This window comes from Pelophylax lessonae (assembly GCF_965119305.1).
Source record: "Pelophylax lessonae genome assembly, chromosome: 7".
NCBI classification, from domain to species: Eukaryota; Metazoa; Chordata; class Amphibia; order Anura; family Ranidae; genus Pelophylax; species Pelophylax lessonae.
The window spans coordinates 192893804-192911470 of NC_138774.1; the positions used below are offsets into that span (position 1 = coordinate 192893804).

At 43.9% G+C, this 17667-nt stretch overlaps 1 protein-coding gene across 1 annotated transcript in view; it reads left to right on the forward strand.

Annotated features, from left to right (window-relative positions):
• PLXNA3 (plexin A3) overlaps positions 1-17667 on the forward strand; it is a 272276-nt gene that overhangs the window by 224646 nt on the left and 29963 nt on the right. The window contains exons 14-20 of the mRNA XM_082263582.1: positions 2702-2822; positions 5042-5178; positions 5273-5443; positions 5637-5730; positions 9395-9637; positions 10708-10851; positions 12271-12505. Of these exons, the coding sequence (XP_082119708.1) occupies positions 2702-2822; positions 5042-5178; positions 5273-5443; positions 5637-5730; positions 9395-9637; positions 10708-10851; positions 12271-12505 (1145 nt within the window). The remainder of the gene's footprint in view (positions 1-2701; positions 2823-5041; positions 5179-5272; positions 5444-5636; positions 5731-9394; positions 9638-10707; positions 10852-12270; positions 12506-17667) is intronic.

The window sequence follows — 17667 nt, forward strand, 5'->3', positions numbered from 1 at the left end:
AGCCTACTACACAGGTCTATTTGCAAAAACCTGCACTCTGATAAATAAAGAGCAGTAAAGCCGGGTACACACAGGCCGCGACATTTGCCAGTTCAAAAAAAAAATGCCTGACATTCGGCCAAATGGCCGGCTTTTGTCAGACAAGCATGCTAGGAAACCAGCTAGGGATCGACCGATTATTGATGGGGCCGATTATCGTAGGCCGATATTCACTTTTTTTGAAGTATCAGCCACAAACTTGCCGATATTGCTTCCAATGGTTGTACCGGAGTGATGCCTGCAGCTACAGACATCACCCCGGTACAGTTTTTTTTTTTTTTTTTTTTAAGAGCGGATGGTCGTCTTTCTTGTAATAACCGATGCGGCTGAGCAGCTGCTTAGCTGTTAATACAGGCAGCGGGAGGAGACCTCCCGTGCTCCTCCCGTTTCATCGGGAGGCCAAGCAACCAGCCGGCACATATGCTGGCTGGCCAAAGACCAGGACAAAGCCAGAATCTGCATTGATCGGGTCTCTGATGTAGTAACCCTGAAGCGATGTCATGACATCACTTCCGGTTACTGGAGCCTTAAAGGCGCCAGATAAAAAAAAAAAAAAAAAAGACAGTATTCAGAACAGCCAAACTTGGCATTTTGAATGCTTTTAAGTGCAGAGGAGGGGTTTGGGGTCTTACAGACCCAAGATCCCTCTATAAGGAGTACCTGTCACTGCCTATTACTGTCAGAAGGGATGTTTACTTTCCTTGTGACTGCCATAAAAGTGATAAAAAAAAAAGTCTGTATCGGCCCTAAAAAAACTGTATTGGTCGATTCCTAAAACCAGCAGCCAACCAACTCCAGGTCAGTGCTCACAGCCAGTGGCAGAGAGCGCTGATTGGAGTGTTCACGCGGGAGGGCTTTCCCCCTGTCAGAACACAACAGCTCAGCGGGGAAGATCGCTGTACTAATGTCGGATGCTTAGTACAGCGGCTCTGATCGATCCTGACATTTTTTTAGGCTTGCTACACATGGGCCGATCATCAGCCAATATAAGTTGGTTCAACAGGAACCAGTCGACTCTGGGTGACTGTGTACAGCTGTCTCTCCGACAGAAGCCAGTCTAACAATCCGCTTTTTTTTACGAAGGAACATGCTGGAAAATCAGCATCTGATCAATGCTGGCACTGGTGCGTGTGTACCCTGCATAAATAAAGCTGGTCATAGATGGATCAAATCTCAGCCAGTTCAGCAGGGATGGGCCAAGATTTGATCCATCTTTGGGCAGCCTGTTGGAGTTTTTTTATGTGATTACTGAAGGCAGTGATAATTTTTTCTACTGGCAGGGAATGCTCCCTGCCGGTGGAACACAATAGCGCTGCAAGAGGGATTCCCCCATCAACATTAAATGTGTTGATGGCGGAATCCAAGCAATTTCACTTGTGGTGAAAGGAAAGAATATTGCATAAATATGGGCTGCTTAAGGCTGCTGGTAGCTGAGGCCATGTGATCCTTTTTTAGGTTCTAGCCTCCGAGGTATTTGTGCATTTTAGCAATGCTGGCATTCATCATATTGTCTTGTGTGAACTGCAGATTTTAAAAGTTCTACTTTCAAACATATGTCCACCCAAACATGATATTTCAGCTGTAAATGGAGTCTGGTGGGCTGAATAATTATCTGGATTCTTGGATCACTTGATAGTCTATCAGCAAGTTCTCCCCAATATACTTCACGCCCGCCTAAGAGTGTCTATACTTCTGCTGCATTCTCCATATTACTATTTTCCTATCCTAAAGTATTGTCCTTTTTGGTTTATTACTGGGCATTTTGTCTCCAGTCCTGAATTTGTTTAACCAAGCATGCTCCACCATTGAGATTCCACACCCTTAACATAAATTGGTCTCTCCCCTATGTCCTGCCCACAGAACACTTTGAACTTTCCTATTCTAAAACCCTTAATTTATGTATTTGAAGTGGTGGTAAATATAGGGGCGCACTCCCTTTTTCCACGTGTCAAAACTGTGTTTTTTTGTTAATTTAGATTATAGGAATACTTTATACATTATGACACTTTTAATCTGTCCAAGTAAATCAACCTTTATCTGTAGGCCTTGTTTGAATAAAGATCTAATCTTTGCCTGTTCAAATATGTTAAGGAAAAAAAAGAAAGGTTTCTACAGTGTGGAAAACAGACAACCAGGCAGCATGTGATCCCGTTAAATAATCTGCTTAACTTTCTAGTATCCTCCAAAAACTAAAAATTCTTTTAGAGTTACATTAATCCAGTTTTGTTCAGTGTATTATGCCTCGTTTCCACTGAGCGGAACGGTTCGGGTCGGTGCAGTTTGGAAGGGTTAGAATGGTCCGGTCTATTCAGGTGAGCGTTTCCACTGCAAGTTGGGCCACCAGGGACCATGCGGGGTTTACACCAAATGAGGTGTTTGTTTTGCTCTTTCATTTGACGTGAGCATTGATGGTTTCCAGTCCGCCAATCAGTAGACTCTATCGTGTGACGCCAGTAGCTCCGCCCTAACCGTACCGTACCATTTCCTATGGCCCTACATCTGAAGCAGGACCAGGAATGGTGCGGTTTGGTTCGGTTGTATGGGCCACTTTCATAATGAAAACACCCAAAATAGCATACCGAACCGACCCGAACCGATCCGCTCAGTGGAAACGAGGCATTAGTGTATGGATTTTTATAGCTGTATCATTCTCTCTCCACAGGATTGTGTGTGAAATGGAGGAGTCACTGGTTCCTAACCCTGCCCCTGGTGTGGTGGAGCTTTGTATTGGAGACTGTAGCGCTGAGTATAGAACGCAGTCTGATCAGCTTTACACGTTCGTGGTAAGATTATAAAAGCATGTAAAGATGTAGCTGAAAAAATGCATAGGTTCTATAGAGAATAACCCCAATATGTTGGCAGCTTGCTTTGTGTAACACATGTGTTAATGTGAAAAAAAAACCTGCCTTTTCAAATGGACAATGACTGAAAATCAAACTATTCTTGTTGACCGTGGCTATCCGGTTATCCGAGTTCTTCTCCATCACTTCAACAGAGATGGAACTGGAACAATGTGACAGTTGGAACATTATTTTTCATACACATTTGATCGCACATACATTCTAACCACAACCTTTTCATGTAAGGAAATCTCTGGCAGCTTGGGGCTGTCTGAATGGACATTTACCCTTGCTGTCAGAAAATGTGCAAAAATACTTTGCAAACTTTGCCACTAATTGCTGGTGGCCTTTCTATATTGAACATATGTTAGTTTGACAGAGTTGTTGTTAAAAAATAGAAAAGCAGATTTGGTCTTTGAAAGGTTACAAGACAGTAGTGACATTTTAGTTTAGACAGCAGTGACATTTTTTACCTTGCTCGTACAAGAATTCAGAGTGTTCTTGTTGGTACCCAACATGCAACAATAGTTAGAGGATCCAGTGCAATGATACATGATACAATGTCTTCAAATACTGATGCTTGAAACCTTTGTGTCGGTAGCCAATTTGGGTTGGGGGCCCATGGAACCCACCTTACCTTAGAGAGGTTGGTAAACCCCTGTCTAAGCTCCCCAGGTCCCTCTTATGTGCAAGTCACCCTGTATCTATTAGAGGCACAGAGTGACAGAGAAAATGATAGACAACTACTTAATGGACACAGAGAATATGGTTTGGATTACTTTAAATGGGACAGTAATATTTTTACACAATACCCCTCAAAAATCTATGATAAATTTTTAACTCCACTGTATCAGATTGATGGAACATTGTATGAGCTTTGCCTCATAGCCTATTATAGGTAGGAGCCAGACAGTCTGCTACATGGGTCTCCTTCTGTTGTCTGTTTAATAAGGTGTTCTATGTTTATAATTAGGATATTGTATAATATACTTTGTTTTAGCCTTGTTGCCTGCCAGTCTAGTCACCCAGGCTGGTTTAAGTGCTGAGTTAATTAGCAAGTTAATTAAATCCCTGTCGGACATTAGTTGCTAGTGGAGAACTAGAATACTGTTTGTGTTGGTTGTTCCTTAGATATGTTAATTATATTTCTGTGTACAATTTCATCTGCATACTATAATGTAATCGGGGACCTCACCTGGTGGGGTAAATATTCTGTGTGAGTTTGTTCAATAAACAGTTCCAAATCTCGTACAAGCTATTTGTCAGCTAGCCTTGTATGTTATGCGACTATAATATCTGATATCTATGTATAAGACTGGAGGAAGCCGTATACTGACGGAAGCACTCAAGCACAGTGTGGGTCGGTTCTGTCACAACCTTCAAATACTAACCCTTAGAATCGCCATATACACACTGTAACTTGGAAGCTCCAAATACTGAAACTTAGACTCTAAATAAGTAGACCACTGGTTCTCAGCGTACTCATGCTGAAATGTGTGAACGCCATATACTGATGCTTAGGGGTTGAGTTACTAAAACTGTAGAGTGCTCTGCACAGAAACCAATCCTCTTCCAGTTTTTTTTTTTTTTTTTTGTCAAGCGTAATTGAACAAACTGAAGTTAGAAGCGGATTAGCTATCATGCACAGCTGCACCAGATTTTGCACTCTTCAGCTTTAGTAAATCAACCCCTTAGGCCCCTTTCACACATACGGTCCACGGATGAAAAACGGACATCAATGCATCTCTATGTAAAAATGGATGACAACAGATGATCATCCGTTTTCATCCGCTTCCGTCAATGTCCGTTTTTTGGAACGGATAAATGCCCTATTTTTCATCCGTCAAAAAAACGGATGTAAACGGACAAACGCTCCGTTTTTCATCCATCTTTTTCATTGGTAGTGGATGTAAAAAAAAAAAAACGATGAAAAAGCGGATGAAAAACTGATACATTTTGATGTGACTGAACTGATGAACTGAACGGACCGCATGTGTGAAAGGGGCCTTAGTGTCTCCAAATACTGGCACACTAAACTCGGGATCTCCGAATACTGAGGTGCAGACACTTAAGGAGGGGTGGGATCAGAGAACAATGACATATAAGTAACAATCCCAAGCCATTCGTTATGTCTCTTATAAATCTCTTCTCTCCTTCTGTAGACTCCTACTTTTCATGAAGTGAGCCCCAGGCAAGGCCCAGCATCGGGTGGCACTCGACTTACTATTAGTGGCAAAAATCTGGATGCTGGTAGCTTTGTGTCTGTCCTGGTCAGAGACTCAGAATGCCGCTTTGTCAAGTAAGTTTTTTGGCTCTTTCTTCTCAACAGCTGTAATACCTCTTGTTATCTTTCATACTACATTATGTCACAATTAATTTTTGTTACACAACAGGAGAAACATGCATGAAATTGTATGCATATCACCAGCGTCTTCACAGGGCCCCAGCACAGCCACGATCACTCTGCGAATCGATCGGGCCAGCGTGTGGAACCAAGATGTAATTTTTACTTACACTGAAGACCCCAGTATCTCTCGATTGGAGCCAGCTTGGAGTATTTTCAAGTGAGTGGGGTCAGGAGTGGTCACTATCAGATGGGCGACTTCTACTCAGTCATTGTTCTTTAGCACTTCCTGTCTGTGTGCTCCCGAGCAGTCTCGAGTTTGTCATTTCTTATTCAGTAATTGATAATTTTATATGCTTTGCTTGTGGATGTAATTACCTTTTTGTTTGCTGTTTACATTTCTTTCTGAATAGTGGCAGCACAGCAGTTACAGTGACCGGGACACACCTAATGACCATTCAGGATCCACGGATTCGGTCCAAGTATGCTGGCATAGAGACCATAAATGTAAGTGGAAGAGGATTCTTTCTTCATTGTCAGTGAAGTACAACTTTATGGTCAATCCACATTGCATCTGGTAGACTGGTTTCTCTGACAGATTTTACACTGCACTGTGGGGCAGTGATAATGGGAATCTTGTAAAAAGTAAAAGTATTTGTTTCGTGTCGTGTTATGTTTGGCCTGTAAATACTTTTTTTTAGTGTTTGTGTCCTGTACAAATAGCTAAATAAAGCAGGACTGTGGTAAATCCACCAGAATCTTTATGCACATACTTCTGTTCTGCCAGTATTTTATTCACGGATTTTGGCCACACTGGACAGCCAGGCTAATAACACACTTTTTTAGCAACTCATTGAGGGACACAGGAATCCAGAGACCGTTGGATTATACTACTGCCTACAGAATAATTTGGACACTTGCAAAAGAAAAAACAGTGACCAGCCCAGTATATTCCCCCCAACTCCCTGTATGCCTCAGATTTTTCCTGCAGTGAAGGGGTTGACATTGGCAACCAGGAATTTTGTCCTCGGCTTGAGTCTAAGCAATCCTCTGAGTCTTCCTTAGCTTCATCCTTAGCACATCCTTGCGCTATCCCAGGATGATAGAGCCAAATCTGGCAGTCAAGCAAGATTATTATGGGCCAAATTGCAAACTTAATTACTTACTCTGACCACAGAGGCAAAAAGTGTGCTTTCCACGCCTACTATTGCAAATCCTTATCTAGTCTACCCTCAGCTTTACCAGTCTTTGAACCTCTGGCCACTGAACCCCTATCAGGTGCTAAGTTTCTTAAGTCTCTAACAGACAGTGTCACACCTGAAGAATGGCAGGCCACTACTTTTTCTTCCAGAGAATGTCCGCCTGTGTAGACATTTGGTCTGCCAGCATTTTGGATGCTTGGGTAAGGAAAGTGGTTTCTAGGGAATACAAGCTAGCATTCAGCTCTCAGTCCATTCTCCGTTCATGCTGTCCAACCTGCCTGTGTCATCACACAGATTAGCCTATTTCCATGTCATCCTGGCAGTTTTCTGGACCAACTCTCCAGTACCTGCAGGGGAACAGTTCAATGTGTTCTCCTTAGACCTGCTCAGTCCCAGAATCCAAAGGGAGCATCCATCTAGTCTTCAATTGGATCCTGAACCTTCAGAAATCAGTGCTGGAGTATCTGGGTCTCATCATAGACAGCTCAAGTCAGTCTCCATAACAATTCTAAGACAAATGATAGCCTTTTTTGAAGCAATCCTGTTTACCCAGTTCACCCCACACCCCTACCACTTAACATTTGTCTTTGTGAGACAAGTTGGTTCATTCTGTCTTTGGGAATAAGTTGGTTCAGTCTCTGGACAGATAGATTTGCCATACACCAAGGACCAAGTTGTCCCTGGCTTGGTGGCTCAAGAATCAGATTCTGGATTTGAAGTCCTTCCTTCCAGTGTCTTGGAAGATCCTTGTGTTGGGTGTCAGTCTGTTTGGCTGGGAAGGAGTCCTAGACACCTTATCAGATCAGGTGATTTGGATGTCAGAAATATCATCACCTGATCAACATTCTGGAGCATAGGTGCTTATTTGGTTGTCCCTGCAAAGCTGGGCTCCCCAACTAGAGGGTCATCTGGTCAGTATTCAGTCATACAACACCACAGCAGTGGCATACCTTAAGCACCAGGGAGGAACCAGAAGTCTTGCCTTGTCAAAAGAGGTAGAAAGAATTCTGTCTGGAAGCTTCACGCTCCAGCCTTGTCCACTATTTACATTTCAGGTTTGGACAGTTGTCAGGCAGATTTCTTCAGCCAGCATCGCCTGGACCCTTGTGAATGTTAGCAACAACTGGAGGTATTTCAGGATATGAAACTACTGACCTCAAGATTAAAAAACAAACCAGACAGGTACAGAGATCCTCTGGAGGAATTAGTGAATAACTGATGTCTCCATGGAATCAGTTCATCCTTGCTATGCCTTTCCTCCCCTAAAACTCCTTCCTTGTCGGCTGTGCAGGTTCAAGATGCTCTATATTATTTAGATGGATGTGGCACTTGGACCTAATCAGACTCCTGGCAGATGCTGTGTGGGTTCTTCCAGTTGTTTTTGCCCAGTTTACCATCCAGTTTCACGTTTGCTGGCTTTAACAGCATGGCTGTTGCACAGGTCTCGTGGGACAGGAGCATCTCCAAATCAGTAATTCTTGCAATACTGAAGACGAAGTGTACTTCTCGCAAAGTTAATCCTTGCACGTAGGAGCCATGCTTTGCTTGGTGCTAGTAGAGAAACTGCCACCTTTAAAGATCCTGGCCTTTCTGCAATTCAGCCTGGCTCAGCATTTGAACCAGAGTACTATCATGGGGCAGATTTGATGCTTGCAATTTAGTTCCAAAGAGCACTAGCTTCTCACTCTTTGATTATGATTTTTGTACAGGGTGTCTGTCATGTGGCTTCCCCTGTGCTCTCCCACATGACACTCTATGGGATCTAAATTTGATTCTATCTTCGCTTAAGACTACCTTTTGAACCTATCAGATATTTCTCTTAGCACTCCCAAGGTTGCATTTGTTGTTGTCGTCATTTCTGTTGAGCAAGTGCCTGAGCAAAAAAAAGGAGAAACCTTCCTGTCCTGCACAGGGACAAGAAGGTGTTGAGGCTTAGACTGTCCCTTCTTCCTAAGGTGGTTTTAGCTTGTCACCTCAACCAAGACATTGTTCTTCCATCCCTCTGGCTTCAATTCATCAGGAGGAGATCTCCCTGCATTGCTTGGATGTAGTTCCTGCTGTTTGTGTCTACCTTTCAGCCACTGCTTCCACTAGGAAGACTGACTTTGTCGGTCCTGATGGTCCCTGTAAAGAAAATATAGTTTCTCATCCCACCACCATTTTACGGTGTCTCAGACAGGTCATCTTTCAAACTAATTGTTTTAGGGATAGGGTCCCATCCTTTCCTGTTAATGCACACTCTGCTAAAACTGAGTGTTTCTTACTTTAGGCTATGGTTTCCTAGATTTGCAAGGCTGCCGTCTAGTATTCTGTTCACACATTCTCCAAGTATTACCAGGTGGATGTTCATGCCTCTTCTGATGTAAGCTTCGGGCATAAGGTATTGCGATTGACCATCCCTGAGTTGGACTGCTTTTTGATGTCCCAGCAGTCCTGTGTCCCTCAATGTGCACAAAAGAAAATTGGATTTTTGCACTTCTAAAATACATTTCTTGTAGTTCATTGAGGGACACAGGTCTAAACCCTGTCTGTCTGTAATAATGTTTTTGGTACTGGTTTTCCACCAAACTTGGGTATGCTGGAAGTACAAGGGGTTATACCAGCTGGTAATAGTTTCTTCTTTTTTTTTTTCTTTTTTGCTTGCCATTGCCCAGATCTTTCTGGATCACCTGAAGGTCTGCTTTAAACCTTTGCTCTCTACTTTAGGAACTCTAGACACTCCAGATAGCTCAGTTTCTTGTAGCAGGCTGAATTCTTTGACATACTCATGGTCACTAGAGGGAAGACTTGCAAAACTGTAAGCAAGCTATGATGTTGAATATGTAATACCAGTGTGAAAGGTGTGAAAATCTTGTCATAATATACTGTGAAACTAGTGCTCCAATAAATCCATCACTCTGAAAATACATAATTGGTTCCCCTAATTCCAAATGTAATCTTCTAACCCTGACTTTTTCTATACTTTTCAGACATGCCACATCCTTAACGACACACTGATGCTCTGCAAGGCTCCTGGAATCTACCCCTCTAATCTAGAGGCTGTCCCAGATGACGGTGTTCAGCCAGATGAGTTTGGTTTTGTCTTGGACAATGTAACAAGCCTGCGCACCTTGAACTTCACCACATTTACCTACTACCCCAACCCTGTGGTGGAGCCCTTTGGGCCTGGTGGCACTCTGGAGATAAAGCCAGGCTCACATGTCATCCTCAAGGTATTAAAAATAAAATCAACATGAATTTTAAAATCAAAAGGTAATCTGAAAAAAAAGTGTTGCAAGAGACCTAACAGATAAGACCGTAACACCTATGGTGTCACTTGTTCTCACTTGGTATATTCCTTTACTTAGTTTGTTTTGACTTTGTCACAGACTGCTGCTTCTTAAATTGTGTGCAAAGCATAGACTTGTTTTATAGTTTTGGATAGAGTAAGGAAGGGTTAGAACCCATGTTTGGTTTTTACTGCTATCCAAGACTTTGTTTTTCCCCTCACTTCCTGTCCTGCTGAGAATGCGTTACTAGGCAGGAAGTAAGGGAAACTTTCCAACAGTAACACAGAAAAATAAAAATGTGTTTTAAGTAGAGTGGGACATACCAGTTATATATTTTTTCTCCTGTGTTGATGATGATGTAGATTTTTTTAACAAATGTCAGCAGGTGTGAATTTTTTTCTAATAGAGCAGTAAAAACCAGGGAGGGTTTTTTTTTTTCCTGCTCCACTCTTTTGGCTTGACATACACTTCTACTATCTGATGCATAATAATGAAGCTTTATTATTATGCATCAGATAGTAGAAGTGTATGTCAAGCCAAAAGAGTTCAAATTTCTAGTGGACCTATGCACTGGTGCTTGGTAGTTGGCTGCATGGGCGAGAGGGTCATTGGCCTTATTTCATTCACATTGACATGAGGCTAACAAATGATAAGTTTGCTGGGAAATACATTTTTTTTCTTTTTTTGTTTGCTCTCTGCAAAGCCCTTCTGTGTGTAACTTACTCTATATTACTCTAAAAGCTAGTTATAAATTGGCATTTTTTGTTTGCCAGAGAAATGGCACAATAACCAGCCACAAGTAGCTGATAAATGGTGTGTCATATATTTCTCTCACTACAGGTTTCCTTTAATCTTAATTTTCTTAACTTTTTTTGGGTAGTAGTGTGCCTTTAACTTACATACTTGCCTTTTTAAAATATCTTACCCTTTCTTTACTTCTATCCTGGGTAGTTTTTTTTTTTTTTTCTTTTTTTACAAATTCATTTGAGTCTGATGTTTTTTTTTTAATCTAGGGAAGAAATCTGCAGCCTGCTGCCCCTGGAGGAGCAAAGCTGAACTACACAGTACTGATCGGGGATGAACCGTGTTCACTTACGGTGTCCGACACTCAGCTGCTATGCGATTCCCCCAGCCAGACAGGAGAACATCGCGTGACTGTAAGTTAAAAATCTGTCATTCGGGAACCCGACAATGTGGGGGGTATACACAAGTAAGCCAATGTTTCATAAAACAGTTGATTCCACACCTCAGAGATATACCCTAAAATACGCTGATTTAGCATTTTTTCTGTATGAGGAAGCAAACGGTACACATGGACAATTTGTTTTTCTTTATTTTTAATATTTCATTACATTTGACTCTGTTGGATCATCTACTCTAGCTCTGGTGGATCATCTACTCTAGCTCTGGTGCAGAGTCCCATGAACTTTAAAATTTGTTGTTGCTCTGCCAGATTTCCCTTTTGGGATTGGGGCTAGAAGTCGCCAAAGCTCTGTCTTGCATTGATGGTTTGATCCAAACATAAAATAAAGCTTTGCCTTGCCATTCAGGACAAAGCAACAGGTTTACTTTCTTTGGTCCAGGCCAGCCACAACAGCTTATATCCTGCATTATTTTGCTACTCTAACACCCTGCTAACCGCTGGGAATAAAGAGAAATACCTGGTTCCTCCAGATTTAGGGGGCGCCGTACTCTGATTTCTCTGTTAGTGTTGGTGATTGGCCCAATGTTGTCACATTGGGGTAAGGACCATATCCCTACCCCAATGTAAGCAAATACTTAGATCAACATTGAAGTTACAAAAAGCTTACTCTTCTCACTTCCGGTGGTGGGAGAGCAAAGGTGCTGCTGGTGGTGCAGCAATTTATTGAAACTTGCTCTATCCTGCATAGGGAAAGTAAAGATTTTCTTTGAAAAAATCCTAAGGATTGAAAACTAAAAGTTCTGCCATAGCAGAAGGTAACTTGCAATAGCTGTTCAGTTACTTTCTATAAGCTGAAAACTTTTTTGTGTAGTCTGGAAGGTTCCAGGCCCACTCTGACAGTAGGTGTTTGTTTTACCTGTCTTCCCAGGTGAGTTCTGCCTCCTGGAGATAACGCTTACTGACCATCCCTCCTTAGTTTGAGAGTTTATAGTGGGTGGCTGAGAAGTCAGAGGAGTTGAGCTCCCAAGCTGTAAGATGAAATTGTTTTAGGTTTAGGCTTGTCATATATAATACAATTTTCTTGTACAGTTTTCCTTTAGATTTACCAAAGCTATATAATATGAGGTTAAACAAAAAACCCTTTCAATTTGTATGCAATCAGGCAGGCCCTTGCACTACATAGTTGAAGGTAAATCCTAAAGAAAGTGAATAAGAAAATTGCATAATGTATGGCCAGCTTTGGTCTTTAGACAAATTTGGTGCCCAACCCCTACCATATTGTTTATCCAAAATGACAGTTAGGCTTTCCATTTTACCCATCCCCTCTGCTGGGCTTGCTTCTCCAGCCTTGTCTGGTAGATCAGCACCCCCTCCCTGACAGTTGTTCAGTCCAGATAGATTAAAAAAATAAATATGTTTTCCTTGTCTTTAGATTCTTGTTGGAGGGATGGAATTCTCTCCAGGAAGTCTCCGGATCTACTCTGACAGCTCCCTCACCCTGCCAGCCATAGTGGGGATCGGTGCTGGGGGTGGATTGCTGCTGCTTGCTATCATTGCTGTTCTCATTGCCTATAAGAGAAAAACACGGGATGCAGACCGCACCTTGAAGCGTCTCCAAATGCAGATGGATAATCTGGAGTCACGGGTTGCTTTGGAATGTAAAGAAGGTATGCTTTGAAATAAAATAATGCGGGCCATAAACATGTTAATATTTCAATTGATGGACTTTTCATGTGATCGACCATTCAGCCCAATTATTTTATTAGCTAAATGGCTGAATCAATTGATCAGTGCAACTTGAACTTCACCTGCTTCAGTTCAATTACTTTCAATGTCAAACATTTCTTGGAAAAACAATGTCATGAAAGCTATTACTGAAATTTTAACCATAGTCCGAAATAATAGGTGGCTACTCTGCAGTATGCCCTTTGGTTTTTTACTTTTAAAGCACAGCAAGAATAGACTATAAGTGTGCGTTTCAAACTACAATGCTTCACAGCATCAGCCCCTCTGTAAAGCTGTAACTCCAGAAAACCTATTCACACATAAGATTTTCCATGTAGGTATTTGAAACGCTGCCCCTTTCAGTAGCGTTGACCGCAAGGGAACACGAGTAATATAGTTTTATGTATGGCAAAACCCTTGGCAGTAAGCTAACGCACTATTGCCTTTAAAAAAAAAGACACTAAGCAGTGGTCACAGGGACAACATAAAACACATGGCAAACCAGAAAAATGTTTTAAAATGAATAGTGTTTTAATGTAGTGACCATCTTTCTTAATGCAAAAGTAAACATTGTGACTTGAGATCTCCTTTAAGAGCCGGTCCACACTAGCGCGACTTGTCAGGTGACTTGTCAGCCTGACAAGTCGCGCTCCCTCGTGGTCCATTGACCGCTACAGGACCCGTTCTAATAGGAGCGACACAAGTCGCTCCGACTTAGAAAAAGGGTCCTGTACTACTTTGGGGCGGAGCGACTTGCATAGACTTCCATTATGTGAAGTCCCTGCAAGTAGTAAGGAGTTGTGTCGCCTTAGTGTGAACCGACTTAATCTCTTGGTTTCTCCGTACACTGATTAGCTTAAATATGTGAACTTTGTTTTAACCCTGCAAACCTGGTCAAAAACCATCCAAATGGTACTTAAAGTGTTACTTAAACCAGGACCTGCATTCACTATATCTGGTATCCCACAGTACACAGAACCCTGAAATGCAATAATTTTAGCAAATACAAATGGATAAATACGTTTTCTCTTTCATTCATTGACAGACACAGCGCTCCATATATCATAACTACTGGGTTATATTGCCTCCTCCAGGAGGAGGACTAGGCAGAACAAAAAACACCTGGCTACGATAGTGGGCTGTCCTCAGCTGGTATATAACCCCCCTCTCTGCTCTAGATAATCAGTTTTAATCTCTCTAGTCAGGAGCAAGGACCTAGGGTTCCCAGCTGGGATCTCTGATCCTACCTTACATCCTTTTTTTATTTTCTCTTGGGAGATCTACAATCAACTGCCGGGCTGGGCGATGGGCTGGATAATCTAGATCCAGAGGTCCCCCCAGCCCAGCCAGCGAGCGCATGCAGACCGCAGATACACGCTAGGTCGGCCACGACATAGCCTCAAGGACAGAGGCTGGCCCATGAGTTAATGTCTCGTAGGATCTCGAAGGGTCACATACGACCGGGCGTGGATCTGAGTCGCAGTGGTCAACAGCTTCCCTACTTCAAAGGCGAGGATTCTGTCTGGAGCATTACCTGCACCATGGAAGGGTAAGTACAGTCCCTGCTCTCCCCTTTTGGCATTTTTTTGGGGTGGACGTGGGTAACCTCCATCCCTCCTCCCATTGCTAAATCCCTCAGTGAGCTGGGCTTCCCCACTCCCTTTCCCCCCTGTCTGAACCTGGAGGCTGGTGGGGGTCCCAGGGCAGAGGATGCAGCGGATACCCCTGGGTGTTCCCCCGCTATCCCCACTCTGTAAGGGTCCTGGGATAGCGTACGACCTGCCCTGGTAGTCTGGAGGGGTCCCAGTGTAGGAGACCGCTAGGTGCATGCTCTACTGTTTGCAGTGGGATTATAGTGCAGGGGGTCCCAGTTCAGAGACCGGTGCAGAGTGTGCAGCGAAGTCTCCCCTAATGTGTGTCCTACCTTTGGGAGGGTCACCTTGCTGAGGGTGCAGCGTTGCAGAGGGCGCAGGAAAGATCCTGGCAGCATGCTTCAGCATCTTTAGCTGATGGCAGCCATTTTCCCTTAGTCTGGCTGGTCTCAGCTGGCGGCCATGTTTGTGTAGCCTGATGATGTCACGGGGGCCATTTTCCCTTCGTCCTGGAGACGATCAAAGCCACGTGGGAATCCCTCATGGGGATCATTTTTGTACTGCAAGGTCTTCCTTTCCTTATGGAGCCTCAGGGTCACATCTCCCCCACTGACCCCCTCATTGAGGTGGCAGGTCCCTCAGAACCCTGCTTCCCATGGTTCCACTGACGGTGGTCCTGCAGTCCTTAGTCTGTCCCATCTGATTTTGAGCCTTAAGGTCGCCCTGGGCGCGGTCCTTCCAGGGGGGCCTAATATAACACCCCCAGATCCATCGGATAGTGAGGATGATTCCTCCTTGGTCACAGCAGCGAATTTAAAAGCGCTGGTAGACGCACTTATCACTGCAGTGTGTGAGACTTTAAAAATGGAGGATGCGGCTGATGTAGCCACGGACGTTGCTGTGTTGTTTGGTGCGCATAAGTCACCTCGCACTCCAAAGGTGTTTCCTTATGTGCCTTATTTTGACAAGTTTTCCTGTAAGGGATGGGAACAACTAAAATTACCCTTTGTGGTCCCCAAACGTTTTGCTGTACGTTACCTTTTGAGGAGTCACTTTTAAAAAAGTGGACTAGTCCACCAGTGGTTGACCCTCTTGTTTCCAGGTTGAACAAAGCTACCATGATCCCATAGAGGAATCCCCATCCTTTAAGGACCCGGCTGACTGGAAAGCAGAGGCCGTGGCACGCAGCATGTTTACTATGGCTGGTTCGACATTGCGGCCAGTCTTTGCCTCAACCCTGGTGTCTCAGACCCTAACTGAATGGCCCAAGCTTTTGCGCCAGGGCCTGGGGATGAGCAGGTCCCTGCTGCTTATGTTGATTTAGCAGACCAGTTGGTCCATGGACTGCAGTTTATTTGTGATGCAGCTTTGGATACAGCTCCTGTGCTGTCCAAACTTTCTGTTTCAGTGGTAGTGATTAAGTGCGTGCTGTGGCTTAAGAATTCTTCCACAGACCAAGCCTCTAAGAAAGCTCTCATTGATCTGCCCTTTCAAGGCGATCGCTTGTTTGGGGTTACCCTGGATGTCATTATTAAGGGTATCATGGGGGAGGGGGGGGGAATAGTACCTTCCTGCCATAGTCTAGGAAAGAGAAGGAGCCTTGTCGCAGACGGGGGCCCACCTTCGCAGCACATAGAAAATTATTTTGTGCTTCTGGGATGGTGAATAAGGGAAATAGATCTTTCAAATCTTCCCTGGGAGGTTCCAAGCATCCTTGGTCTGATAAGCCTAGAGCTAGCTTCTCCGGAGCCGCAGACAAGACCCCTTAGAATGAAGGTCTGCCCTCACCCATTATTGGGGTGGGAGGACATCTTTGTTGGTTTCCGGCCTCATGGACCTCCTTCATTAGCGTCAAGGGGATCCACGAAATGATTCTTTTAGGGGTACCCAGAAAGAGGACAAGGCTTGTCCTTTTAGGGTTTTTTAGGTCCTGAATCTCCTTGTGCCGATTTAATTCCTGAAAAGGTTCAGGTGATGTCCGAACTACCTAAGGTCCCCCCTATCCCTGTCCAGGGGATTGATTTACCTAGGTCTGATTCTAATTCTGACCAGGGTGGTCCTTCCTCTGAACAAACTTCAGGAACCACAGGCCTTGGGGGCTTCCTTTCAGAGAAGACAAGTTGTCCTAAGTGCTGATCTACCATCCTACTTACAGTCACTGGTTTTAATGGCTTCGCCATTGAAAGCCAGGTGCTGATGGATAGAGGTCTGTCTGGATCACTGATCCCTATTATGGTGAAGGCGAGGAAGTCCTCTCCCAGCAAGATATACCATCGTACGTGGAAAGATGTAAATTTCTTGGTGTGGCGCTCATCCTTTTCTGTGGCTCGGATCTTAACCTTTCTTCAACAGAGCATGGATCAGAAGTTGGCCCTGAGTACCATCAAGGGCCAGGTGTCTGCCCTTGCAATCTTCTTTCAGCAACCCCTAGCCACACACTCTTTAGTTCATACCTTTCTTTCAGGGGGTTCGACATGTGGCTCCACCTGTACGGTCTCTTTTGCCACCATGGGATTTAAATTTAGTACTTTAGTTTCTCCAGAAAGCTCCATTTGAGAATATTCGGGAAATTCCCTTATCCCAGTTATCCCAGAAGGTGACATTCTTGGTGGCTATTACCTCGGCCCACAGGGTATCGGAATTGGCGGCATTATCCTCTCGCAGTCCCTATTTAGTGGTCCATAGGGATAAAGTGGTTCTTTGTCCCTGTCCATCATTCCTGCCCAAAGTTGTCTCTTACTTCCATTTGAATGAGGACATTGTGTTGGCTTCCTTTTGTCCCAAGCTGGCTGGGAATTTGCTTTGCATACCTTGGATGTGGTTTGTGTGATTCGGGTGTATCTGGCAGCTACTGAGTTCTTTTGGAGGTCAGACTCGCTTTTTGTGGTTACGGACGGACCAAGGAAAGGGCTGGCCACTTCTTCGGCTACCATCTCCAAATGGATCAGGCAGACAGTGACGCAGGTCTATTCTATTAAAGGTCAGGTTCCACCTTTCCCTGTCACGAGTACTTCTTGGGCATTCCATCATCGGACACAAAATTCTGTAAGATAGATACTTTGGCATCTGCCGATGCTTCTTTTGGCCGCAAAGTTTTGCAGGCTGCTGTTTAAGAGGGGCTGTTTTTCTGTAAACCTTTATTTTTCAGACGGGGCTCCTGTGACCCGGTTAAGGCCCCTGTGTCCTGGTTAAGGGCTCTTATGTTTAGCCTTGGGTTATTTTCCCCACCCCTCATTTTTCTTTTTGGCACTGCTTTTGGACATCCCAGTAGTTAAGATTCATGGAGCGCTGTGTCCGTCGATGAACGAAAGAGAAAATCCATTTCTCTGAGTTCATTGGCGGACACAGCACCCACCCCTCTATGGAGTTCTGATACTTCTAAAACTGATTGCTACTAAACTGATTACTTAGAGCAGAGAAGGGGTTATATACCAGCTGAGGACAGCCTATGGGCATAGCCAGGTGTTTTTTGTTCTGCCTTGTCCTATTCCTGGAGGAGGCAATATAACCCA